Genomic DNA, 26534 nt, shown 5'->3' with positions numbered 1-26534 from the left:
ATGAGACAATGTGTATAGGGAATTTTCTCTGTAAGTCTAGAGCAATACCTTCCAAGAGAAATATAATATGAACCACATGTTTAAAATCTTTTGGCAGCCACATTAAAAGACTAAATTAATTTTAATATTTGACATAATATACCCAAACTATTATCACTTCAGCATGTAGATAATATTTTTAAATATTTTACTTTTGGGGGGTACTAAGTCTTCAAAATCACATATGTATTTACACTTGAGGTGCATTTCAATTCGGAAGGGCTACATTTTGAGTGCTCAATGGCTGCCGTATTGGACAATACTGGGCTAGAGTGTTATTATATAATAGTTTTCTCCCTTTAGAAAAAATAAGTAAAATACTTTTTGACAATGTGCAAGAAGCGTTATGTTCTAGGTTTAAATATATGATTAAATTCAAGATAGCTTTGGAATGGTCCCCCAAGATCTGGTGAGAATAATGCTCTCTTTCCTAAACCATTGCCAACCTTGTCTGCTCCAGGAAGATCAACCGAACAGTGATTAGGTGCCAGCTCCTCCCTCTGATGATAGAAAGCAGTCAGCCATTGAGTAATTCAACCCCCTTCTGATGTAACAGCCACACAGATGGGCCAATGGGGAGCTGGCTTTGCTCTGATGGACAGGTTCTGGGGACGGGACCACAGGCTTGCACCTTTCCCTGGCTCAGGTGGGGCTAAGACTGGCTTTAGCCCTCTGGACCTTGAGAAAAAGGCAGCAGTGACATTTTCTCGCAAGCACCTGGAAGGGCAGTCGCCACATTTCAGTCTCGTCTTGAAAGTCAGGGGGACATTAACCCCTCAGCGGGGCCCTACTTCCCTGCGTGGTACTTGTGACGCGAGTGGGGAACAAAGTCCTGACACACAGGTTCAGGTAGAGTGAGTACCACAGCTTTATTTGGGAGCCAATGTCCCTCCAGAGGCCAATGCTCTGGCAAGCACAGAAGGTTACACAGAATAGAATAGAATTTAATAACGAACCAAGTCCAAGAGTCAATTGAGGTGGAAGAAGGTTCCTGGTCCGGGAGAGGCGACTGGGCCCATGACGGGTCTGAGGAAGCCGGTCTTGCAAGGATGAACTTCGGAGAGTTCCGGTATCGCTGCTTGCACCTCGCAGAGGACTCTGTCAGATCATCGCCCAGACGAACGTCCCGGAGGATCGTTCCGGAGTGTCTCGCTCAGAGCCTCGCAGAGGGTCTTAGCCTGAGCGCCCAGTCGGACCACCCATGGCATTGCTCTCCAGCTCTACTTTTATCCTCCTTTCCCTGGACTTGTTTACTTCTTAGGTGATAACCAGAAGTTGTTTGCCAGGAGTTGTTTACCTCTTAGGTGACAACCAGAAGTTGTTTTGGTGAATGTGTTTATCATTCAATTTTGTTATGCTCAGTTTCACACAAAAACGTGTTTTTCACTTCACTCATCAGTCTCACGCATGTGTGGTCATATTCCTAGCTCGCCTCCCTACTAGTAAACAACTTGTTTTGCAAACCTCAATCCAGCATATATAATACATTTTATATGCTCTACACACACACTTGGAGACCCACAAGCAACCATGTCACAGTGACCTGAGAGGGCTCCATAGGGTTGCCTGACCAGCCCCTTTCATGGGGTAACAGTCTCTATTTTAAGAAAGAAAATGTGTCCTCATCAGGGATTGGCTTAAGGTGAGCACATGATCCAGGCCCAGCCAATCAGAGTCTAAGATTTGGCATAGGGCTGGGCAAATGAACTAGACTCAACCAGTGAGACTCAGGCCCAGGACTTTTGTGTGTTAATTAAGAAAAATGGCATTCTCTCTTTTTCCCCCTCCCCTGGGGCTGTCACACTGGAAGAACGTAACCCTAAAGCTGTGACAGGGGAGAACTTACTTGACAGAGTGAAACCAGCACTGAGGAAAGTAGACCCTAGAGTCAAGTCCTAAAGACATCATTTGAGACCCCGGGTTTAGCTTCCTGAATCTGTTGTTCTAACCTTGGCCTCTTAGTTACATAATTCAGAAACTTCCTTTAACTTTTGCTTAAACTAGCTTGAAGTGGGGTCTGTGGCACTTGAAGAATCTTGGCTGCCACAGGCGGCTGGGTAGTTGGTGAATGAAGACATAGAGGCTCAAGAAGGGGGCTTGCCTGTCCAAGGTCACATAGGCAGTAAGATGTGATCTCCAAGTCTGGGAACAGAGGCTAACTGCTGGAATTGAGGGCTCTTTGAGAAGAGCTCTTTGATAACTGTGCTGGAATTGAGAAGACCCTTCTTGGGGTCCAGTTATAGGGGCACAATTGGGTGGGACTTGGAGACAAAGGCATACACGTCAGGGTCTTGGGACAAAGGAGTACACCCCCTCCCCCAAATCAGTGAGGGAGAGGGACAGGCAAGGCACTAAATTCACGTTCTCTGGTCCTGGACACACTTTTGAGTCAGTGGTCTCACTCCAATCCCATGGTCAAAGTGGGATGAGGAGGGAGGACCCCTGGATTGGAGAGGAATCCCTGGATTGGAGTCTGGGTGGGTTCCTCAGGCACCAGGAGTGTTTATGATCTCACTCATGGCCCCCAGGATCAGACAGGGGGCTGTGTCGTCATAGGGGGTGGCTAGCAGTGGAAGGAGAGTCCAAGACATCCTGAAAAGCAGGACCCCACCCTAACACCCATTCTCCAGACCCCGGAGCTTGCTGCTGGGAACTGTGACTTTTGAATCTGGGGTCCCTTTCAAGACTGGGCACCAAGGGTTCTGAGGTCTGCATCTCAGGGGCTGGATTTTAAGACCCCCCGGGTTAAGATTCCCAGGAAACTGGACCCTGAATCACCTGGATTTGTGCCCTCAGGGATGCTGGAATTTTCCTCTTAAGGAATTAAGTCCAGACTGAAACCAGTGTTAGCCAGGCAGACGTGGGGACTTGATGCTGGAAGCATGAGTCTGTCCAGGGTATATACGTGTATACGAGTATGTGTCTCTATATCCTCATCCTGTCGGCATGTCTGTGTATTTCAGGGGTACTTCCGGTGTCCATGTGTGTCTGTGGGTATAGAGTCTTCTGTGTGACAGTGGTAACTGGGTTGTGTTCTGTGTGTGCAAATGGCCACATGTAATTCTGTATATGTAGTGTGTGTACACGTGGGTGGTGTACCTGCGTGTGTATGTGGCTGCTTATTCTACAGACATTTCCTGAGCACCTACTATGTGCCATGATCTCCTTTAAGCACCAGAGATACACCAAAGAGCAAACAAGTTCCCTGCCCTGTATCTTCATATTCAAGTGTGCATGAGGGTGTGCGTATGTGCCCCTGTGGACTGCAGGTTGCAACTATTCAAAACTGTACCCGCACGTGTGAAAACTTGAACCTGTGGTGCTTCGCCTCTGGTAGAAGTGCTCAGCAGGCCCGGGTGAAGACGTTTTTGTCCACAACCCAGGCTTTGCCTGAGCCTTGGGGTTCCTTGATGGGGTGGGGAGCGACTAAAGGAGCTCAGGGCTCTGGGCTGAGAGATGATTCAGGGATCCACCCTGATCCTGGGGCTGCTGCGGCCCTGGAGTGTATGTGGGGAGGGGGCAGGGATCCCCGTCTCATCCAGACCCAGACCCTGGATGAAGCCTGATTGTGGGGGGCAGAATGACCAAGCAACTTCCTGGAAGGCCGTCAAGGTGGCCCCAAAGATAACACTCACTTCCACTCCTTAAGAAGGCCATGAACCCACTCTCAGAGGTAGAGGTGGGGGCCAACATGGGAGGAGGGGGGAATGGGGCAGAAGAAAAACACAGTCGCCCCTCCCCCTCCCTGCCTCCCTCTAGCGTGTACACGCCCCACTCTTTTCAGAGACGCAGGATCAGTTCCCCACACAAAAGATCCTTTTCAGCATCTTCTCAGAGTTTATTTCCAGCCCCGTCCCTCAGAGACCTGGCCACGCCCCCCCGGGCTCACTGCCGCGCTCAAGGGACCTCAGGCTGAGGCCTGCAGACGACAGCAGCGCGCTCCCGTCCAGTCCATGCGCGCGCACTGGCAGTGGCAGGTGGTCTCCGCACGCACATCCCACGAGCCACAGGCGGAGCCACACGTGCAGCCGGTGACAGCGAAGCCTGCCGACAACAGTGAAAAAAGCTTGGACCCCAAGCCCGAGGCTTGGTGGTGGAGGTCTAGGGAGCTGGAGGCTCTCAGACCAGGTAATGGCGGTCCTGTGCGTGGGCTGTGGGGAGGCTGGGGGCCTGGACACCAGTGTCCTAAGGAAATGGGGTCCCGCCCCTAGGACAGGAAGTAGGCTGGGGGTGCAGACCAGTACCCTAGGGAAGTAGAGGCTGGGACTCCATGGTCCTAGAGAGAAGTAGAGGCTGAGCATGGGGAAGGGGTTTACCCGGTACTGGGAACAGAACTGAGAACATGGACAATGGACTTATGTACTCACCTGTGGGACAGGTGGCCAGGTCCCCCCTGGAGGTGACACTGCGGCATTCCAGATCCATATTTCTTACTGCCTCAAAAACTGCAGGAGGGAGGACAAGAGGGTCTGTGAGACCAAGCTTCCCAGGCCCTGGTGGCTTGGAAAGAGGCATAGGACCTAGAAAACTTCTCTGAGGAAGGCCCAGGTGGCCCAGGCCCTTGTGGAGAGCCCAGGTGATGGGGAACTCACCTGGAGCATGTCATCAGGGGGGCGTTTTGGAGGAAGAAGGGATTGGAGCTTTGGTTAAAGGTGGAGCTGGATGGGGTTGGGATTGGGTGGGGTTTAGGGTTGAGGTTTGCTTAAGGTTGGGTTGGAACTTGAGGTTTGGTTGGGGTTGTGGTTGTGGTTGGGTTGGGTTTGGGATTGAAGTTTGAACTTTAGGTTTAGTTGGGGTTGGGCTCAAGGTAGAGGTTCATCTGGGATTGGAATTAGGGTTGGTTTGGGTTGGGTTAGGTTGGGGTTGAGCTTTGGTTCAGGTCGGGGTTGGGGCTGATTGACCTTTGCTCCAGGTCTGGAATCAGAGGGGCCTGAGGCCCCTGCTAAGGGTGGATGTAAAAGTCCTTACTTAGGGAGCTGGTGACATCTTGGATCTTCTCATTGATGGCTTCGTCCACGGGACACAGCGACTTGCCATACACCAGCAGCCCCAGGACGGGGAGGAAGAAGAGAGAGAAAGCCTTCATCCTGCAGGGCTGCAAAAGGGAACCAAAAGACCCACAGCTGGGTCAGCCCCTGCCCATCCTGGGGAGGGTCAGACCCACAGAGCACGTGGAATCCACAACCCTGGGTCCCTGTGGAGGATGCCCCCAGTTCCCGGACCAGGGCTCTCGGGGGAAGCAGGAGCAGCTGTTGCTTACCCTTTAAGCAGACTCAGCAGGCCAAATCTTGGACTCGAATTCCATGCTGCTGCCACATCCCCCTCTTTAAGGCCTCTGGGTGTGGGGCTTCCTGTCTCGGTAATACCACCGTTTGCCCCTGGCACTTCCTTCCCACATCCGGGGCCAAGAGGAAGCCCCTGGAACAGGCTGCAGGGAACCAAGAGTGGAAGCTTTGTCCCCCTTTTTGCCTACCCCTCCCCACATCCGGGGCTGGGACTGATCCAGAAGGTGGAGCCTGGGGGATGATTCCAGAAGCCATATTACAAAAGACAGGTAGAGAAATGAGTTTGCATGAAGGGCTGGGGAAAGCAAACATGACCACAATAACATTCCTGTGTGAGAATTGCAGACCATGTTCAAATGCCTACCAACGATAGAATGGATAAATAGAACCCCAGTTTATTTCCTCAGTGGGACACTCTACAAGGGCCTGTGGGCCAAATCCAGCCTGCTATCTATTTTTGTATGACCCATGAGCTAAGAACGGTTTTTACTTTTTTTTTTCCAATAGAAATTGCTTTTTAAAGTTGTGTAGAAGACACGTAACAAAATTTACCATTTTAACCATTTTCAAGTGTACAGCTCAGCGGCATTAAGTACATATACACTGTTGTGTAACCGTCCCCACCATCCATCTCCAGAACTTTCTCATCTTCCCAAACTGACACTGTGTCCCCATAAAACACTCACTACCCCCCCCCCCAGCCCCTGGCACCACCATTTACTTCCTGTCTCTATGAATCTGACTCCTCTGGGGACCTCACATAAGAGGAATCACACAGTGTGTGTCTTTCTGTGTCTGGCTATTTCACTGAACTTGATGTCCTCAGGGTTCATCCACGTTGTATAGCATGTACCAGGACTTCATTTGTTTTTAAGGCTAAATTCCATTTTATGTCACATTTTGTTTACCCATTCATCTATTGATGGACAGTCCAGTTGTTTCTTGGCTATTAGGAATGATGCTGTTATGCACACGGGTGTGCAAATACCTCATGGAGTCGCCGCTTTTTTTTTTTTTTTTTTAAAGATTTTATTGGGGAAGGGAACGGGACTTTATTGGGGAACAGTGTGTACTTCCAGGACTTTTTTTTTTTTTTTCCTCCAAGTCAAGTTGTTGTCCTTTCAGTCTTAGTTGTGGAGGGTGCTGTTCAGCTTCAAGTTGTTGTCCTTCCAGTCTTAGTTGTGGAGGGCGCAGCTCAACTCCAGGTCCAGTTGCCGTTGCTGGTTACAGGGGACATAGCCCACCATCCCTTGCGGGAGTCGAGGAATCGAACCCGCAACCTTGTGGTTGAGAGGACACACTCCAACCAACTGAGCCATCCGGGAGCTCAGCTCAAGGTGCCGTGTTCAATCTTAGTTGCAGGGGGCGGAGCCCACCATCCCTTGCGGGAGTCGAGGAATCAAACTGGCAACCATGTGGTTGAGAGCCCACTGGCCCATGTGGGAATCGAACCGACAGCCTTCAGAGTTAGGAGCATGGAGCTCCAACCGCCTGAGCCACCGGGCCGGCCCAATGGAGTCGCTGCTTTTAATTCTCTTGGGTATGTACCCAGGAGGGGAACTGCTGGATTATATGGCAATTCTATATAGTTGACCTTTTGGGGGGCACTGCTGAACAGTTTTTATATTTTTAAATTGTTGAAAAAATATTTAGTATTTAGTGGCAGATGAAAAGCATATGTCATTCAAATTCCAGTCTCCATAAAGTGTTCTTGACACATGTCCATACCCATGTTTTTATCATCATCTGTGGCTGCTTTAGCAGAGTTGAGTAATTGTGACAGAGAGGATATTGAGGCAGGACACATTGAGGTAGCCTAGGAAATTGACAGCCCCCTCCAGGGTATTTAGATGCTTCACTGGCTACACCAGTAACAGAGTGAATGTATCCAGTACCTACAGCTGGAGAAAAATAACCAGTTTTTTCCAGCTAGGCTGATCCCTATGTACAGGGCCTGACCCTTAGCTAATTATAATGTCATTATAATCTCATTTGCATTGTGGCTACTGCGACTCCCATCATGCATCTGACGCCATGACAGTTCCAGAAAAACCAGATAAGGAAGAAAAAGCAGGAAACGGAGGGTACGCCCAGGGGGAAAAGATGAATGAACCACGTCAATGGGACATCACTACTTCCCCCCCTGGGAGGGATAAGTACCCCTGACCGTGACTTCCTCAGTATGACTCCCATGAGTTAGCCCTCACTTTGCTCTCAAATGTGTATTTTCATTTTCAATACATCACATTCACTTTCCTGCGTCTGTCTCACTCTTGAATTCTTTCTTGCATGCTGCTCTGGATTGAGTCCTCTCTTGGATATCCCCGTGAGCCTCTGGTGATATGGCCCACAAAACCGACCACGTTTACTATCTGGTCCTTTACAGAAAAAATTTTTGTCCCACCCTGGTCCATAGCAATGAGTGTGAATGAGAGACCAATGAATGGATTGCAGCTACATGCAGTAGTCTGGATGATTCTCACCAATGTAATGGTGAGCAAAAGCACCCAGACACAAAAGAGAACGTACCACAGAAATCCATATTTGTGTGCTTTTCTTTAAGCCTGTTATATTTTAATAAAAGTGATGTGTGTATGTGTGTGTGCGCGCATGTGTGTGTGTGAAATCCCTGTGTGGATACAACAGTGCACAGGGCCAAACATAAGCAACATTTACTGAGCACCTACTATGTGCCAGATGTTGCACTAAGCATTGTGCATCGTGTAGGGAGCAAAGGGGCATTCCTGCTCTTGTGCAATTTGCCCTTGTTTGTCCGGAAAGACAGACACCAAGAGAACACTTAATCAGCCTCCAATTCCACCTGTCATCTGTGCCCTGAAGGAGAGGATCGCCATTCTGGGAAAACTTCTGACAAGAATCTAGCCTCAAAATACAGAAACACAAGAAGGTTTTTGTGGAAGGAGAGATGGCTGAGTGGAAATTGGAAGATGAGCAAGCATTAAACAGGAGGACAAGCCAGAGAAAACATTTCTGGTGAGGAAACTGCATGTCACAAGGGGCAAGACAAAGGGCTCCAGTTTTGAAGAACAGAAAAAACACTAGTGGGGCAGGAAGGCAGAGAGCTTAGTTGGGATAGATGATTTCCACAGGCTCCCTTCTTTGAAGACTCTGTCAACCAAGCAAAAGTTTAGGCTGTAATAAAGAATACCTGGCATTTATTGGAAGTTGGGGTTTGTACAGGCAAAACATACAACGTGTAACTCTTTCCTGCAAAGGAAGGGTTGGTTGCTCACTAGGTTAACAGGGCTTGGTTAGTTCCAATACACAAACAAGGAGGGTGAAAACTACAAGGAGGAGGTCAAGTCCATAGATGTCCACGCAGCACGCAGCAGTGGTTGTTCCAGGATGTTTATGGCTCAGCCTTGAGCTGAGTTAGCAACAAGTTAGCAACAGAAGAGCAGCTCTGAGAACTGAGGCACAAGACATACAGAGGCCCCACTTCTGGAATTGCCTACTGACTGTATTTTAAGTGGGTCTCCTAGCAATTCTTTTTCCATGTTATTATTTTTTTCATTACCAACCCCCACAGTTTGGGCACAGGGTGGCTCGGGAGGTGGCAAAAATCATTTTTTGAGAGCTCACATTTTTCAAACCTTTTATTCTCAGGACTTTTCAGATAAAATCTTTTCAGGGGTGCCGAAGAAGTGGGCAGCTCTGATAGAAGAGTGCAAAGCAGGGGGGATATATGGAACCCCTAGGGTTCCCTGGGGACTCAGTTTGCAAACCATTAGTTCAGTAGCAGGAAAAGTCCATATCATATGTCCCTTCTCTTTTTAACAAAAATCCGGGGCAGCCAGATGGCTTAGTTGGTTAGACCCGTGAGCTCTCAGCAAGGTTACTGTGAGCGCTCAACAACAAGGTTACCGATTCAATTCCCGCATGGGAGGGTGGGCTGCGCCCCCTGCAACTAAAATTGAAAACAGCGACTGGACATGGAGCTGAGCTGCTCCCTCCACAACTAGATTGAAGGACAACGACTTGGAGCTGATGGGCCCTGGAGAAACACACTGTTTTCCAATAAAATTTTTTAAAAAAAGAAATCCTTTCATTTCCCCTGAGTCCTACCAGTGACTCTTGAGCTCTGCTGGCTTTAATTTTGCACTTAATGCTATCTAATATAATTTTCAGAGCCAAGTTTTCAAAAAGTACAATAGGACAATCATATACTTAGAATTTAAAAAAATCCACTTTATTGAGGTATGTATACTTTCCATACAATAAAACTCAGTATATACCTGCATGCTGCATAAATGTTTTGTTTTTCACAAGTATTTCTTTTTTTTTTTTTAAGATTTTATTGGGGAAGGGGAACAGGACTTTATTGGGGAACAGTGTGTACTTCCAGGCCTTTTTTCCAACTCAAGTTGTAGTCCTTTCAATCTTAGTTGTGGAGGGTGCCATTCAGCTTCAAGTTGTTGTCCTTTCAGTCTTAGTTATGGAGGGCGCAGCTCAGCTCCAGGTCCAGTTGTCGTTGCTAGTTGCAGGGGGCACAGCCCACCATCCCTTGTGGGAGTCGAGGAATCAAACTGGCAACCTTGTGGTTGAGAGCCCACTGGCCCATGTGGGAATCGAACTCGCAGCCTTCGGAGTTAGGAGCATGGAGCTCTAACCGCCTGAGCCACCGGGCCGGCCCCCACAAGTATTTTTTTAATCAGTGTAATTTACATACAGTAACATTCACACTTTTTAAAAAAGATTTTATTGGGGAAGGGGAACAGGACTTTATTGGGGAACAGTGTGTACTTTCAGAACTTTTTCCAAGTCAAGTTGTTGTCCTTTCAATCTTAGTTGCGGAGGGCGCAGCTCAGCTCCAGTTCCAGTTACCATTGTTAGTTGCAGGGGGTGCAGCCCACCATCCCTTGCGGGAGTCGAGGACAGGAACCGGCAACCTTGTGATTGGGAGCCCACCACTGGCCCATGTGGGAATTGATCAGGCAGCCTTCAGAGTTAGGAGCACGGAGCTCCAACCGCCTGAGCCACCAGGCCAGCCCACATTCACACTTTTTAGTGAGTTCTGAGTTTCGACAAATGCATCGTTGTAGAACTGTCACTACAAAATAATAATTTAAATTACAAGTGGAAAAAAAAAAGTGATTTCTGAAAGATCTGAAGGAAATCTGTGTCCTGAAGCCACAGAAAGAGGATTTTTCTACCCCATACAACTGGTTTCCCACACGGCTGGTTTTCCTGTGGTTGAAGACCTTGTGTATATTCATAACTGTTACCAGCTCATTTTCTCTCTGTTAATATACATCTGCCCTTGAAGGGTTATTTTGAACAAAGGGTCCCTTTATGACTAGGAAGACTAGAATCTGTTGCCACATTCTGTGAAACTGACCTCCACAGGCAACCTGCACTTCTGATTGGTTGCCTTGATAGATGATAACTTGTTGCTCTGGTGACACTGTTGCGATGACACATGGTTCTGTCAAATCAGAAAAAGAATCATTGACACTTGCTTCCCGTCTGTCCAACATGAATGTTGTAAAGAAAAGGAAAAGCACTGCCAGATTCCTTTAGCAAAGAGTTGGAGAATTTTGTCTTTTTTATGTCAATACTGGGGAGGCGAGGGGTTGCTCCACCTTGCAGAATGGAAGAGGACAGGTGGATGGCTCTGGCAGAACCCACTGGGGCCAGGCTGTGCTTTGGGGCAAGGAGCAGCAAGGAGCGGCACCTTGAGGGTGGGTGGTGAAAATCGTGGCAGTTTCCAGTGTGAACAACCTGAGACTTTCCTTTGCAGAGACCCTCTCCTGCCTCTCAGTGTTCCCTGGCTCTTGCCTTCTTATAAAATATCATCAATCATTCACTTCCAAGCTCCCAAGCCAGTTCTGAGATGATCGTATCTACTAATTGTTGAATGCTCATGCCTGTGTTGAGCAATGTACACATAGGATCTCATTTAATCACCACCACCCGTTCAGGTAGATATGATTATTATCTCTGCTTTACAAAAGGCGAAGCTGAGGCCCAGATAGGCTAAGTGACGTGCCCCAGGTCACACAGCTAGTTGGAGGAGAAGCTGGGATTTGAACTTGGGCGGTCTGGCTCCAGGACATGGCACATCTCAGCCCCAAGAAATGTGTGCTGGTGGGGAGATGGGTGGAGGGGCTCCCTGGATGGCCACAGCCACTGTCCCAGATTTTCTTTTAAGGAACGAAAAAAAAAGAAAAAAGGAATGGTCTTTTGAGAATATTCCTACAGCTATTCTTTTTCTATTCAAGAAATGACAGAAAATGTCCCTGTTTAGGAAAGAATTCAAAGAATTCAAAAGTTTATAGAAGAAAAGTTCCTCCATATTCCTACTCATCTGGAGTAATCAAGAAATGAGAGGGGGTGGTTTTATGAAGTAACCTGCACCCTCCCCCCCAGCTGAGCGACTGTGAATAAAAGGGAATGGTAAAGGGTGGGGAGAGGTGGGGGAGCGTCTGGCCACAGCTTCTGAGAATAAAACTGGGCCACAACCCAGAATGCCTCAGCCTCCACTACGTACCCCAGCACTCCCTACTGCCACCTCCCGAATTCTCCCAATAGCTGTGTGCAGTTTTACAGACAGGAAAATGGGGAGATTTCAGATCTAGATTTGTGTGATACCAAAGTCCTTACTTTTAACCCAGGCATTTTCCCACCCATACCATAATGCGGGGGGAGGGATACATGGAGCAGGGGTGGGGATGCATGGAGGGCAAAGTGAGGGAGGGGCAGGAAAAGCTTTGCAGAACCCACGTCCAGCCCAGCCTGACTCTTGAGGCCCAGCCCACCCAGAAGGAGCAATCTCTCCAACCCCTTCCTATTGTATGTGCCATGTCCCTCCCCTGCCCAGCCTACCCAAGCAACAAAGGCAGACACTCAAGGAGGTTCAAGGATGTGAGGGGGCTGGAGCTCCCTTCCTGGGATGGTGTCCTGGCCCAACCACTTACTAGCTGCGTGGCCTTGAGCAAATGGCTAAGCACCTCTGGGCCTCAGTTTCCCCATCTGTAAAATGGGAGCGTTATTGGTGACTACTTTGTAGGGTGAGGTTAAGTGAGTACTTCCCTCCCCCCCAGTTTTAGTGAGATAGCATTGACACATAATGCTGTGTAGGTTTAAGGTGTACAACATGATGGTGTGATACACGTATATATTGTGAAACGATTACCACATAAGATTAGTTAACTCCTCTATCACCTCATATAATTATATGTATGTATGTGTGTATGTCTTTTTGTGTATGTGTGGTGAGAACATTTGAGACCTACTCTCTCAACAACTTTCAAGTATATAGTACAGTATTATTAACTATAATCACCGTGCTGTACATTACATCCTCAGAACGTACCCATCTTCTAACTGGAAGTTTGCTCCCTTTGACCAACTTCTCCCCATTTCTCCTGCCCCCAGCCCCTGGTAAACAACCCTCTACTCTCTATTTCTATGAGTTCAGCTTTTTTCGAGTCCATATAAAAAAACAAAACTCATAGAAATAGAGGACAGATTGGTGGTTGCCAGGGGCTGGGTGGTGGGAAATGGGTGAAGGAGGTGAAAAGGTACAAAGTACCAGTTATAAGATGAATAAATTCTGGGAACCTAATGTACAGCATGGAGATTATAGTGAATGATACTGTAGTGTGTGTTTAAAAGTTGCTACAGAGTAGATTTTTAAAAGTTCTAACCACACACAAAAAAACTATGTGAGGGGATGGATGTGCTAACTAACCTTATTGTGATCATTTCACAATATATACGTGTATCAAATCACTATGCTGTACACCTTAAACGTACATACCGTTCTATGTTAATTATTTACCAGTATAGGTGGGTTGGGGAGATAGTTTCCACATATACGTGAGATCATACGGGATGTCTCTTTCTCCATCTTATTTCATTAAGCAAGTACTTTGTGTGAATCTATGTGGACAATATAGATGGGGCAAGGCACATAATAAATGCTTCATAAATGTCGCTTTTTTAAAATCATTATTTTCCCAGAATTTCCCCAGCCAACAACAGGGATTCAGACTCTGAGTGGTCTCAAAAGTGAACTATGGTCACCCAAGCTGGAGGGGCCCCCCTTCCTGTCCTGTCACCTGAATGCTCCATCCCCAGAGACCCCATCTCTGGCCCCACTGGAGCAGAACCTTCCCCCTCACAGGGGCATTTCCTCACCCTAGACGCTTTTACGCAATGTTCTTGGCAGTAGCTGTTGGTTAACTTGGGTTTTAAGATTTTGAGCAACTTTACAAAAAGAAAAGGAAGCTTGCCCTGCTTCCTCAATGTCTAGGTTCATCGGGGACACTAGCACCTCCTCCCTTCTTCAACTTTTCTCACTTCCTTGAGCTTTCCTTCCCTCATTAAGTCACAGTCACTTCCTTTTCTGCCCTGGGGCCACGAAATTCCCCCTCCCTCAGACTTCTGGCACTTCTTACTCTGCCCCCTTCCTCTGCCAGGGTCCCTCCCAGGGTTCAGGTTTCACTATCCGCACCTCTGGCCCAGTGGGCAACTCCCGTGTGCCCAGGACCCTCACATTTTTCAAGTCAAGCAAGTTCATGATCACAGACCTTACTATCCGTTACCCAGATGAGATGTTATTCTAGAAGAAGCCCTTGCATAGTACGGGCGGAGAATTGCCACCTTGTAACACGTTCCCGACCTCAAGAACATGGGTGCTCACTTCATCCCAGCGGTCCCCCAGACTGTCCAAAGCACTGACGTTAGCCTGAAGAATCCCTTTTTCTCGTTTTCTGGGGTCCTCCTTCTTAGCACACACAGAACCACTGCTCAGCCCAGGGCTGGCCCCCATTAGAGTGTTAAATAATCATATTATTATGTCCATAATGTATTATTACAGTCTATCTTTACATTATATTAATCTGTTATGATGATGATGATAGCTAGTGGTTCCTGGTTGCCCCCTAAGTGTTTATAATGTGACCACCAGTGACTCTGATGTCTGTCCCTACCCCAGGCTTCCCTGATGAGCGCATGAGTTCAGTTGCCTCCTGGGTATCTTGAAGATAACACATAAGAAAATGTATCAGGTTACCAGCTGAGGGGCAGTTCTTTCAGCTAATTCCAGCAGAAAGAATGGTAAGGTTGGAAACAATCTTCAAGAGAGAATGGATCCAAGTGGCAAGAACCAATGGCTGCTAACACTTTTACGTGGAGAGTTGGCGGGGACCAGAGGACACCCTTTCATTGATCGGAATGGGGGGTGCTGGGTCGGCCGGTCAAAGAATGCATATGGTCAGGCAAGTTAAGAAAGTTTTTATTGTAAGAAACAAAAGTTTATCAGGCTGAGCAAAAGATGGCTACAGCCCGGGCTGCACGTCTAAAGGAGACTTGCAGCCCTGAAGGAGGGGGTGAGGAGGGTTTTATAGGGGCGGTGCTGACAGGGTAGCATTGTTTGAACAGAAAATGTTGACTGCCTGCAAGCCAGTAACTGGTTTGTGACGTTTTCTGTTATCACAAGTTTGGCTCTGTCTGTCGGTGCAGGCCAACAGACATTTTATTTTCTTGCAGACATAGCTCTGTCTTTAAGTCAAGGTCTCTGAGACCTAACATTCAGAGACCTAACAGGGAGAATGTCGAGGAACAAGCTATATGAGGTCACAAAGAAGCAACCAGTCAAATCCAGAATGGGGGCCATTCCCAGGATGAGAAGAGAACCCCAAAGAAAACACACGAAGTCGTGATAAATGCCCCCAAGGAAGTAAAGCAGAGGCCTTTCGAAGGTGATGACATTGCAGTTAAGATGGGAAGGAGGGAGGGATGTGAAACTTTTGGAGAACAGTCTTGCAAGCAGGAAAACAGCAGGTGCAAAGGCCCCATGGCAGGAACAGTCCAGCGTTGCTGCAGCAGCTGTGGCTGACTGATCCAGGAACGGAGTGGGGAGGGAGTCTCACAGGACACAGAGAGGAGGAGGTTGGATTTTATTCTCATAGGAAGGTTTTGAAGATTCTAGATCATGTGTGTGGAGGGCTTGGCATGACGCCTGGGACGCTGTCGGGGCCTGATACTGCCGTCTGCTGTGGCCCATAGGGGCCCAGGCATATTTGTAGAATCAAAATGTCCTTAGGTTAGAAACATGACGTCATCTGGGTATAAATAAGGGACACAAGTAGAGGCGGTTTAAGCAACGAAGTTTTGTTGTGGCTGAGTACTGAGTAACCCCTGACCTACTTTCTGGACGTTTCTAATTGGGGTCACCCAAGCTCCAGTTACAGACGCGAAAGATCAAAGAAAGCGGAAAATTGAGCCACAGCGCCCGCTGGTGCTCACAAGCGGGTCTGGCAGGAAAACAGCCAATGCCCAGGGAGGCGTTTCGTTTTACTTTAAAACCGTCTCCCTCCCAATTCTTCTGTCTCCCGCCAGATAAATCGCTTCCCTGCCGAAGCCCGTCGGGGAGACGTGCATCCAGGTTGGGCCGTCTCAGGAGTCCGCGCCGACCCACTTTCTCTCCCGTTGTCCGCCACCCACGCGACAACCTTGCTCGTCCATTTTTCTGCTCTGGTGGGAGTCTCAGACAGATCCTAGAATTGCTGAATCAGAGTTTTGTACTTCTCCAAGGCCCCACCTATAAACTGTGTGCACGATTTTTCTAGGAAAGGCGTCCTTAGATTTCCCTGAATTCTCAAAAGAACAGGTGACCCCCGAATCAGGGCCAAGTCCCCAATGAGCAGGGAAGGAGGGCCCTGGAGGTCCTGTCTCTGCCAACACCCTCCTGGTCCCAGCCTTGTATGGGCTACATTCCCAGAGGTGACAGAATGGAAACAAGCGTCGTTCCACTGGGGTGGGGGTGGGGAAGCACTATACCCAGCGTACCCCCCTCCCCAGGCACCCCAATCTTCACCGTGGCCTTCAAGGCCCTGTGTGGCTCTCGGATCTTGTTGTCCCTCAACACCCTTCCCCTGTGGCTTCATTCCACTTTCCTGCGTTTGCCTCCAAGGTGCCCTCCCCTCCTCGTTTTCATTCCCAACTCAAACTTCACCTCCTAAGGAAAGCCTTCCCTGGCTGCCCCCACAGGTGGACTAGGGTGTCCTCTGGGCTGCCAGTCTCCTCTGCCATCAGTCTGCCTGGCTGCGCATTTGTTTCTAAGCCCCAGAGACAAGGATTCTCGTCTGTCTTAGTGCTATGGGATTCACATTTCATCTTAGCTGAGTGTTCTGGGCTGAACTGTGCCCCCAGAATTCTTATGTTGAAGCCCAAACCCCGAGTACCTCAGAATGTGACTGTATCTGGAGACAGTGCCTTTAAAGAGACAATTAAGTCAAAATGAAGTCATTAGGGTGGGTCCTAATCCAATATGACTGGTGTCCTTACAAGAGGGGATTAGGACAGCCACACACAGAGGGCAGACCACGTGAGGACATGGGGAGAAGTTGGCCATCTGCAAGCCAGGGACAGAGGCTTCAGGAGAAACCAACCCTGCCAACACCTTGACCTTGTAATTCCACCCTCCAAAACTTGAGAAAATAAATTTGTTAAGTCATCCAGAATATGGTATTTTGTTATGGCAGCCCTAGCAAATATACCCAGTAAAGGCTCTGATAAGTCCTGCAATTAGGAGCCCCTGGAAACACCCTGGGGGTGGGGAAGAGAAAGAGCGGTGGGAACCCGGCATGGTCTCTGTGTGCTGGTCCTCATATAAATGCAGTCTGATCCTGGGAGCTGGAGAAGACCCCCAGCCTATGGGGCTGCATAAAATCCCCAGCCTATGGGGCTGCAGGCTCCGTCAGGACAGTTCCTGGGCGCTTACAGGATCCGTCCTACTTGTTAATACTACTAAGAATCCCATTGAAGCAGCCAAGGTAACTCTAGTGACAATGGAGGAATAGCAGCTGTCACCCATCAGCTTTCTGCCATCATCTCTTATTTCCTCTGCAAAGCAGTGGCCATTACTGGCCCCATTTATCAGACGGGGAACCCAGCAAGTTGGCCAAGACCTGACAACTAATCAACCTTGGAGCCAGTATTCAAACCAGAGCCCAAGTTCTTAACCTCCACTTGGGCTTCAGATGCCCTCTGGCAGGGCAACAGGGTGTGGTGGAATGGGGGGGGGGAAGCGATGTGGGCACTGGCCCCAGACAGAAAAGAGGAGTTTATTTTTCTGGAAAGGGAGCTGGGCAGGTCAGGGTTGGGGTGGGAGGGTCAAGGCAGGGAAATGTTCTCTAGCTTCTGGTCCAGCATCTTGAGGTCGTCCAGGAAGCGGGTTGGAGTGAGGATGTGTGAGGAGCCTGGGCAGGAGGGGAGGATTGGGGAGATGAGGTCGCTCCCTCGGCTCCTGACATCCCATCCCCCAGCCAGGGTCCTCGGGAGACCAGGCCTTGAGTCTGAGCACCTCTTAGAAACAAGGGTCCAGGCCTCAGGTGACCCCTTCCCTGGGAACCAAAGCTCCAGCCCCAGTGAAACCCAGGTGTTCAGCCACCTCTCCTCACCCAGGGCTCTCAGACACTAGCCATGCAGAAGTTCCAGCCTTTGGGGACCAAGGAGTCCAGCTCCCAGCCCCACCCCAGCCCAGGGACCCCAGTCCTGGCTACTCACCAATGAGTACCTCCCACTTGCCGTCAGTGGCCCTGGTTACTTCATAGGCGGCCCTCATCTCTGACATGGCCACGCCGCCCACGACGTAGATGATGAGCCGGGGCCCTGCCCGGGCCTCCACGCCAGCCTTGTTCTTATGCCAGTGGCCGAAGCGGGCACTGTGTATGTTGGGGGGGCGGACAGGTCAGTAAAGGTAGGAGATGCCCCTGCCACCACGCCCCTCACCTAACATGGGCCTGGGCGCCAGTAGGGGGGTCCCTAGTGCCCTCACCTGACAGCAGCCTGGGAGCTGGGCATGGGGGCAGGGTCAGACACGAAGGGCCATTGCTTGCGGTCCAGCCGGTCCTCCACGGCATCCTGAGGCGAGAAGGGGAGGCTTAGGAGAAAAGCTCCAGGCGGTGGGGCCCAGGCTCTGGAAGCCCCTCACTGGTGTTTCAGGAGCCCAGATCCTGGCAGACAGGAGCCACCATCTGCATCTCCAGACCCTGGGGGACCCAGAAGTCTGAGCCCCTAGCCCTTCGGGGACACAGGAGTCTGAGCCCCTAGCTCCTTGGGGACCCAGGAGTCCCTCTTGGGAATCCAGGAGTCCAGGCATCCAGGGTCCCTGGGGATGGGGGAGTCAAGGTCACTGGGCCCCTAAGTGAGTGGAAATGCCAGGACGCCACAGGGACACCAGGCAGGAAGCCAGAAGCCTGGCCCCTGGTCTAGTCTTTTTTGCTTTTGGGTCCCAGGGCCTGGAATGGGGAGGGAGAAAGGGAAAAAGGGGGACTTTCCCAGGGACAAGGGAAGAGAATAGAGGGGGAGAGGAGGGGACCAGTGGGTGGAGAGGAAATGAGGCTCCCCCACGAGGGGCCCCTCTGCTGCGCCAATTCCTCAGATGTGGGTTTGGGGTGCCCCCCTGACAGAGCAGACCGGATGCCAGCAATGAGGGATTTTCCATTAAGCCCTGAGGCTTAGCGCCGTGAGCATGAAGGGCGCTGAGGCGCTGCCTGGATCAGGGCAGGGCGAGGTGGTGGCAGGAGAGGTCAGGCCCCTGCCCCTACCCTCCCTGCGTCCACCCCCACCCGTGGTACCTCCATCACATCCTTGATGATGGGGGTCCAGCGAGACAGCTGATAGGTGGGCTCCAAGCGCTCCCTCCGCTCCAGCCGGCGGGAGGTCCCAGGACCCTACAGGCAGGGCATGGTGGGCCGGTGGGGGAATTGGGGAGAAGGACGTGGGTCATAGATGGGGTTGGGGGCTCATCTGGCTTGGGGAAAGGTTGTAGAAAAAGATAGAGAAATGGAACAGAGAACTAGAGAGAGAGGAGAAAAGGAGAGAATGAGAGAAAGAAAAAGGAAGAAACAGAGGCAATGAGACAAAGAGGGCAAAAAGAAAGACAAGGACAAAGAGAAAACAATGGGGACAGAGACTAGAGGACACAGAGAAATGGGGGAACCGAGAGGTGGGAGGCAGGGAGATAAACAGGACCAGGAGAGAGACAAGAGGCACCGCCCAGGGATGGAGACTGGGTCAGGGGAGGTGAGATGTGTCGGGCCAGAGAGAGACAGGAACGGCTAAGCGGAAAGATGAAACAGGAAGCTGCGTGTGCTGGGTGCACAGGGGGGTCCTCTGAGATGTCCAGGAGCCCAGGGTCGACTGTGTGCCCTCACCCCAATGCTGGCAACGCTGCTGTCCACCCCGGGACTCAGACCACACACCCCACGTTGTACCACCAGGACCGGGGCTCTGCCTACACCTCACCCCCCTAGTTTATTGTGTGACCGAGAGCTGGGGACAGCCCTGGTGCTCCCAGGTCCCCAGACCAATCACCACATAGCGTTCTGTTCCCCCAAAACCAAACCATACCCTGTGGATGCCAGCCCCGTGAGGTGACCTCCGCCTCCCAGGGCCCAGGCTGACTCAATGCCCTCTTCCAGGCACCGCCCCTCCCCACACCGACATTGGCCCAGGCTCTGGTCCCAGCATACCCCAGGGTTGGTGACAGTGGCCCCCAGCTGCTCCAGGTTCCGGATGAGGCTGCTGTGGGCCTGCACGTTGGCATGCTGGATCAGCTTGGCCAGGTTCTCCTCACTCACACCTGGCCAGGGCGGGGATGGGTGGGCTTACGTGGGTGGGATTCTCATGGGGGGGGTCTGGGAGGGTGGGAGGCAGAAGGTGGCCATGTGGGTTCCTGGGTTAAGGGATGGTGTGTGAGGAGGTCCCAGGGCCTGCAGTGGGGAAGTCCTCAGGACCAGGAAAGGAAGTCATTGGACGGGGTCCTGATGTTAGAATTCGGGACGGGAAGGGAGCCCTGAGGACGTAGACCTCAGGGGGTCCTCGGGAATTAGTTGAGGGACCAAGTTTGGATGAGTCACAGATTTGGGGGCTTCTCGTGTGTTAATGGAGCCCTCATGTCAAAGAATCAATGAGGGGTCCCCAAGGTCAGTGGCAGGGTATCTGTGAGGTCTGGCATGCCTGCTGAGCTGGGGCATCTCAAGGACAGGGGAACTGGGGGATTGGGTAAGTCCCAGGATTACTGGAGACCTTGGTGAATCAGGATATGCTGAGGCTCCCACTGCCCCCTACCTACCGTTCCGTAGAAGGATGTAGAGCAACAGGACCCGAATCTTGTCATAGGCGGGCACTGCTGCGTCCAGCAGCACTGGCACAATCAGCTTCATGGCGTCCTTGATCTTCTCGCCCTCTGCGTCAGAGCCCATGGCCAAGTCCTATAGGGATTGGAGGTCAGCTGTCCTGTCAGCCACTGGGGGCAGGAGGAGGAACTGGGCAGGGACATCCCCAAGGTCCTCAGCAACACATTTGTGGCCTGGCTTCATCCCAGTACCAGGTCTCTCTGAAGGCTCCACCTGTCGCCGACAAGCCCCGCCCCTCACATTGGTCCACCTCGCCACTGGCCACACCTCTCACACGGGCCACACCTCTCCACAGGCCCCACCTCACCAAGGCTCCGCCCCTCGCCCCTCCCAGCCCCTTCTCCAAAGTCCCTGCCCCTCACACCGGCCACACCCTGTCCTGGGCCTGTCCTGGCCCCCCCGGGGGCCCGCCTGTACCTGCTCCACGCTGCACAGCTTCTCCACGGAACCCTTGAAGTGCTTCATGCAGTCGTCGGCTAAATGCAGGTGCGTAGAATACTGCGGAGTGGGGGGTGGGAGTTGGGGGTAACAGAGACTGACTCAAGGCAAAGATAGGGTGGCAAGTGGGAGTGTGGGGGAGCAGGTTCCCCACCCGTGCTCACCTTGTTCAGCTCCTTCTGGTACTGCGGCATCTTTTTCAGGATGTGGGACAGGTCTTTGATGTTGGCCTGGGGACAGGGCGGGTGTGAGGTCCCCACTCCAGGCTCGGGATGCAGGCTGAGGCCCTGCCCCTGCGCTACAGGGAGGGGCGTGTTCCCCCCAACTGCCCATCTGACGCAGGCCGGCCCCTACCTTATCCGTGGTTAGCCTCTTGCTCTCACAGAATGTCTTCAGAAGCTCCGTGACCTTCCTGGTGATGAGGGTAGGAAGGGATGCGGTTGGGTGGGGGCTGCTGCCAAGACTAGAGTTTGAGGGCAGTGTGGGGGTTGCAGGTTTGGGGGACAAAAGCTGGGGAGATGAATGTACTGGCACAAGGCCGTGTGCAAGCCTACCCGCAGAGGAGTAGGCCGAGGGGCGTGGCTTGTAGAGGGGCACACTCATCGAGCGTGGAAGGCCCACATGGAGGGGTGATGGTGGTGGGAGGGGTTCAGGTGGGGACCACAGTGCAGAAGGGCCCACAGCCCTGGCGCCCTGCCACATGCACATACTTGGACACATCTGCGATGTGCATATGCCGAAGTTCCACCCACAGGTCATCATCCTCGTCCAACAGCACGGCCTTCTCACGGGCCTCGCTCAGCCCGGTGGTCTCATACCTGCAGGAGGAAGAGACGTGAAGGTCAGGGGCACTAGCTGAGGCCCAGGGACCCAGATCGGTGCTGACTGGGGCAGGGAGGTCCTGGGGCCCACCTACCTGTACGTGTCCTGCTGGATATCCAGCAGGTCATAAGCCATGGCCTGAAATGTGAGCTCGTGCAGCAGTGGGGACACAGGGTCAGCCGCCCGGTCCATGATCAGCAGCTGTGAGCGGGTTTTCTCAGGGCCCTGGGGATGGTGGGGGTGGGCAAGGATGAGGACATTGACCCTGACCCTGGCTGGGGCCTCGTCCCACCTCCCCAGTCAGCCACTGACCTCGCCCAGACTGGGAGTGTCTGCCTTGAAGGCATTCAGCTTGGCGAGGACTGCGTGGGCCAGCTGGGCTGTGTCCTCTGGGCCCCTGAGGGGTGGGAGGTGGGCAGACACAGGGGCCTCAGGGCCTGGGGTTGGAGAGGGCCAAGCACAGACTGGGGGTCAAGGATGGGGTTAGGGATGGGAGCCAGGTGGCAGGTGAGGACTAGGGCTGGGGTCACAAGAGGTTGAAGGTGGGATACAGGATGGGGCAGCAGCAGGGTCGGGTTCCCACTTGCGGTAGCGGATGGCTGGGTACTCCTGCAGTGTGGCGCACAGTGTGGCGATCTGCTGGGCCAGCGCCTCAAGCTGCCGTGCCCGCTCGCCTGCCCGGAATGGGCAGTAGAGGTTGTAGGTGCTATGGGGGGCATCGAGGGAGAACACCTAGAAGGACGCAAGTGCCGGAACCATGGCTGTAGGTGTGCACCTGCCCAACTCCAGATGCCAGCACCTGCCACTCCGAGGCCTCCCTTGGAGCCCGCTTTGCCATCCAGGAAGCGGGTGGGGCATCCCCAACCCATGCCTAGGGAGATGGAAATACCCCAGCCCCTTCCCCTTGGGTAGGACAACTCAGAGGTATGCTCTACACGGTGCCCTGAAGTTGCCCAATCGACCGAGCTGCAGGTGCCCACAGTGGTAAGAGCTCATTCTGCTCCATGTTGGCTCCTGTCCCTTAGGATTCGCTGTCCTCTTTACTTGTATCAGAGGCTATTTCTGAGGGAACCTGGGTCGTTCGGTCACAGACCCCCCCACTCCCTGCCCAGGACTAGGCTGGGCTGTACCTGCGCCTCGTAGGGGAGGAAGGCAAGGTGGATCTCTTTCAGCGTCTTGACCACCTTTGCCAGACGGGAGCGGCCTAGCTCACTGAACAGGGGCTCCGGGCAGGCTGGGGGGGACAACAGGGGGCATCAGGCCAGAGCCAACCCCACTCCCCCTGGCCCCAACCACCACGCCGCTAGCTCTCCTCACTCACTGTCGGTGAAGAAGATGTGTGCTGCTTTGTAGGTGAAGGTCGGGGTCCCCCGGAAGTCTGCAATCAGGGCCTGCACCGACTGGGGAATGGGGATCACTCTCCAGGCCTGGCCCGGCACCCCCTGACCCGTCTGTCCTCTGCCCCGGCCTCCCAGCCGCTGCCTGTGACCCCATACACGTGCAGACATGCAAAGACAGGCACACATGCACGCTCACACACACACGCTCATGTAGGCACCTTCTCTGTGGGGCTCAACAAATAAATGGCTTCCAGGCTGGGGATGGGTTCTCGCCGCTTGTTGATGTCCTCGACAACTAGAAAGAACAGAGGAAGAACATGTGAAGGTGGCTTTGGGACCAGGGCACATTGCAAGTCTCAAGACATGGCAGGATTCTGAACATTCAGGGTCACACAGTCACAACCGTGGGGGCCTCCCATAGAAAGCTATGCATTCTGGGGGCCCACAATGAGTTCACCCTGCGGGTTCTACACAGGGTTCCACACACAGGGGTTGCAAGCTGGGGAGGCTGACCCCTTAGGGGGCTGCAGCCAGGAGTCCTGTGTGGGAGATCTGCCCATCACGGGCTCCCACACTCAGGTTGCCCATTTGGGGAACATATTTGGGAGGGTGACACACTCCAGGCTGTCTATACAGAGAGCTGCATACTTGGGATTTCTTGACAATTTGAGGAGATGCCACATGCAGGGGCTGCACCCCAGGGGTCCCACGTTCAGGAGATCCCACCCTCAGGTTCCATCAGGGGAGCGTGAAGTGGGGGTGTCCACTCACTGGTGATGCCCTCAGCCAGGATGTCGGACATCTTGCAGCAGGACGACAAAATGCGCATGCTTGGGTGGTCCATGATGAGCACCTGTCCAGATGGACAGACAGATGGACCGATGGATAGACAAGTGGATAGGAGAGGCCATAGCTGTCCCAGAGTTGAGGCTGGGGTGGTGGGTAGGACTGACGGCTTCAAGAGCTGGCTGGACGGAGGTAGGACCCAGGACTCCACCCCCACCCTATCCCAGACCGGCCTACCTGATCCCACCCCTATGGACAGAAGCCTCCTGGGGGAGTTTGAGGGGATCCCAAATTCAGGGCCCTCCACATGGGTTTGGACAAAGCATTCTGCTTCCCCCCCTACCTTCCACTCCCCATCCTTTTTGACACTCCGAATAACTCCGCTCAGAATTTCTGTAGGGAAGGAAGGGGTAGGCTCAGGACGCTCGGTCCTCTCGCCCCACCACACCCCAAATCTTCTGGATCCCTGGCTAGACATCCATCTTAACTGCTGTTCTCTCCTCCCTCTCCCCCATTCTGTGACATAGCTCCTGGTATCACCCCCAATTCATAGGGAAACTGAGGCTCAGACAGGGCAAGTGACTAGACTAAGGACCCTGAGTGCCCAAGTGACCCAGTGCCTGGGGTATAAGTAGCCGCTGGATAAATATGCTTTAAATGAACAATAACTGTAAAGCCTGGACTCCATACTGGTCTTCTTGCCTCCAGAGACTTGGCTTTCCCCTGGTTCCCTGCTCTGAAACTTGCCTGGCTGTGGTCATTCCATCACCCAACCTCCAACCTCAATTTCCTCATCCTAAAACGGAATCAGTCTCCCCATTAGCCTCTATGTAGGTGGCTCCTTTGTAGTTGGGGTTCTGGGAGTTTGAGCCACACTCTGTCCTGCCCTGCCCCGCGGAGGGGAGTGGGGAGAAAGGACGAGGTGGCCACGCCCTGCCAGTGTCATGTCCACTGTTATCAAGACCGGCAGGGCGGAAGGAGCAGCGGAGGCCGGAACTACCCGAGGTGCCGGAGGGGGCGATCGCCACCCATCCCCCAAGAACCCAGCCCGCGCGGCCTGGACGTCTGGGTCTCACGCTGCATGGGACTCTTACGGGCCGAGCACAGAGGAAAGCGTCACCCACTCCTGGACCTGAACAGAGGCTTGGACACGCCCCCTGAGCACTCACACCACCTGGGGTCGCTGATCAGCGTACCCAGCCGGCCCGTCCGCAGCATGGGGCCCCAAAAATCCAGCTCCCCGCGGCTCTCTGAGCCGGGAGTCTGGGCGTCCAGCTGTGCCCTCCCCACGTCCCGCCGGCAGCTTAGCGGGCCCAGGAATCCGGGCCCCGGCACCTGCCGACGCCACACGTAGCCTGATACCCTTGGGTCCCTGGAGTCCAATCTACCAACTTTGTTCCGCTCCGGCACGGGAGAGCCGGGACGTCCAGCTGGAACCAAGTCCCCCGTCCGCCCCCTCGAGGGTCAGGTGCTCGACGCCCAGGTCGGTCCCCAACTCCCCGCCGCCAGGGCCCCAGAGTCCTTGTGTCCCTGGCCCCCGCCCCCCAGGGGACGCAGAGGCCGAGCCCGGCCTGGGGCGACACTCACTTTCCCCCACCACCGCCTTCAGCCCCGAGGGCGCCATCTTCCCCAAGGGGCGCCGCCGCCGCTTCCGGGTCTGTCCCAAGGTGGGGGCGTGGCCCCGCGCGTCATCCACGTGGACCCCGCCCCGCGGGACCTGGCCCCGCCTTCTGCTCACCTGGCCCTGCTCCGCTGTCGGTTCTCGGAGAGGAAGGTGGGTCCCTCGTAGAGTAGACAGGCGGATGTGTCCAAGCAAAAGGCATGGAATCGCTGAAGGGGCCCACCCCGACGACACGCTCACAGACGAGAGCTCAGACACACTTCCCCTTCTTGTGTGCAGCGAGAAAGTGGGATCGCAGAGCAGTAAGAACCCCTTAATCTGTTTCTCCGTGGCTGAGGGATGCTGCGTGCCCACACAGGGCGGCGGGGCCACAAACCCATGATCCAGTTACCTTTTGTACCCCATAGTTTAGCAGCAACAACAGCAGCAAGCTCTGGCAACATTTGATAAGCTCAGGTGTTGGTCTGGAATTAGAAATGGAGCTAAGCCATTCCTCACTCAAACCTTCCAGACACCCTGACGGTATAGATTCTGAAACGGCGGCTCAGCAGGACCCCTGTCCGAGGCCGCATGATGAGTAGGCCTATTGGGATTTGAACCAGGAGTCTGCCCCAGGAGAACGCTGCTCACATCCTGGTGCTCACGGGCTGCACACACACCGTTGCAGGCGACAATCATGTTTATAGGCTGATACACACGTGGGTTGAGTGGCATGCTCAACCGCTGGCACACACACACCTCGATTCACACTGAACTGGAAATTTTAGGGCCTGCTCCTGCTGTGTGCCAGCAAAGGGCTGACACTGTCACAGATAGAGCACCCATACAATGGGGGCCAGCAGCACGCATACAAATGAGGTACCGAATTTAAAGCGTGATGCACGTGTGCAAAGGCAAAGTCCTGAACTGGTTCCTTCATTCAGTGTTTATTAAGAATTGGCCAGGTGCCATGCCCTTGGCCGCTTACATGGGACAGGCATGAGACAGACAACAGAAGGTCTGCCACCTGGCACTTATCGTTAACTTCAGG

The 26534-nt window shown here is 52.7% G+C and overlaps 2 protein-coding genes across 3 annotated transcripts; both read right to left on the bottom strand.

Moving 5' to 3' along the window:
* Positions 1-3853: 3853 nt before the first annotated feature.
* On the bottom strand, positions 3854-5461 carry RETN (resistin). Its single transcript, XM_033134720.1, has 4 exons — positions 5300-5461; positions 5008-5134; positions 4407-4484; positions 3854-4083 (listed from the first exon to the last, which is right to left on the bottom strand). The coding sequence occupies exons 2-4, from the start codon at positions 5123-5125 to the stop codon at positions 3947-3949; spliced, it is 333 nt and encodes a 110-aa protein (XP_032990611.1). The 5' UTR covers positions 5126-5134; positions 5300-5461; the 3' UTR covers positions 3854-3946.
* Positions 5462-17401: 11940 nt separating this feature from the next.
* STXBP2 (syntaxin binding protein 2) lies at positions 17402-25569 on the bottom strand. 2 transcript variants are annotated; one of them, XM_033134272.1, is made up of 19 exons: positions 25471-25569; positions 24227-24276; positions 23869-23950; positions 23316-23392; positions 23079-23157; positions 22888-22991; positions 22341-22489; positions 22070-22154; positions 21852-21982; positions 21646-21753; positions 21290-21347; positions 21100-21165; positions 20915-20995; positions 20434-20572; positions 19832-19941; positions 18935-19030; positions 18133-18218; positions 17862-18019; positions 17402-17554 (listed from the first exon to the last, which is right to left on the bottom strand). In XM_033134272.1, exons 1-19 carry the CDS (start codon positions 25505-25507, stop codon positions 17469-17471), a joined length of 1782 nt encoding a protein of 593 aa, XP_032990163.1. In that variant the 5' UTR covers positions 25508-25569; the 3' UTR covers positions 17402-17468. The 2 variants fall into 2 exon arrangements, with proteins under 2 accessions (XP_032990163.1, XP_032990164.1); XM_033134273.1 differs by lacking the exon at positions 24227-24276 and having other exon boundaries at positions 17404-17554; positions 25471-25540.
* Between the last annotated feature and the right edge of the window lie 965 nt (positions 25570-26534).

This window comes from Rhinolophus ferrumequinum, chromosome 18, assembly GCF_004115265.2.
Source record: "Rhinolophus ferrumequinum isolate MPI-CBG mRhiFer1 chromosome 18, mRhiFer1_v1.p, whole genome shotgun sequence".
In the NCBI taxonomy this organism is placed as follows: domain Eukaryota; kingdom Metazoa; phylum Chordata; class Mammalia; order Chiroptera; family Rhinolophidae; genus Rhinolophus; species Rhinolophus ferrumequinum.
This window is presented reverse-complemented; position numbering and strand designations above follow the sequence as displayed.

Bases quoted from the DNA above. Each gene is read 5' to 3' on its own strand.
- STXBP2 (XM_033134272.1), bottom strand. From the start codon at position 25,507: ATGGCGCCCTCGGGGCTGAAGGCGGTGGTGGGGGAAA. The intron at 21,348-21,645 runs GTATGTGCATGT...CCTCATCACCAG, and splicing joins CACATCGCAGATGTGTCCAA to GAAGGTCACGGAGCTTCTGA. The intron at 18,020-18,132 runs GTGAGGGCACTA...CAACATACACAG, and splicing joins AGCTCCCAGGCTGCTGTCAG to TGCCCGCTTCGGCCACTGGC.
- RETN (XM_033134720.1), bottom strand. From the start codon at position 5,125: ATGAAGGCTTTCTCTCTCTTCTTCCTCCCCGTCCTGGGGCTGCTGGTG. The intron at 4,485-5,007 runs GTAAGGACTTTT...TCCCTCCTGCAG, and splicing joins AGATGTCACCAGCTCCCTAA to TTTTTGAGGCAGTAAGAAAT. The intron at 4,084-4,406 runs GTGAGTACATAA...TGTTGTCGGCAG, and splicing joins CCTGGCCACCTGTCCCACAG to GCTTCGCTGTCACCGGCTGC.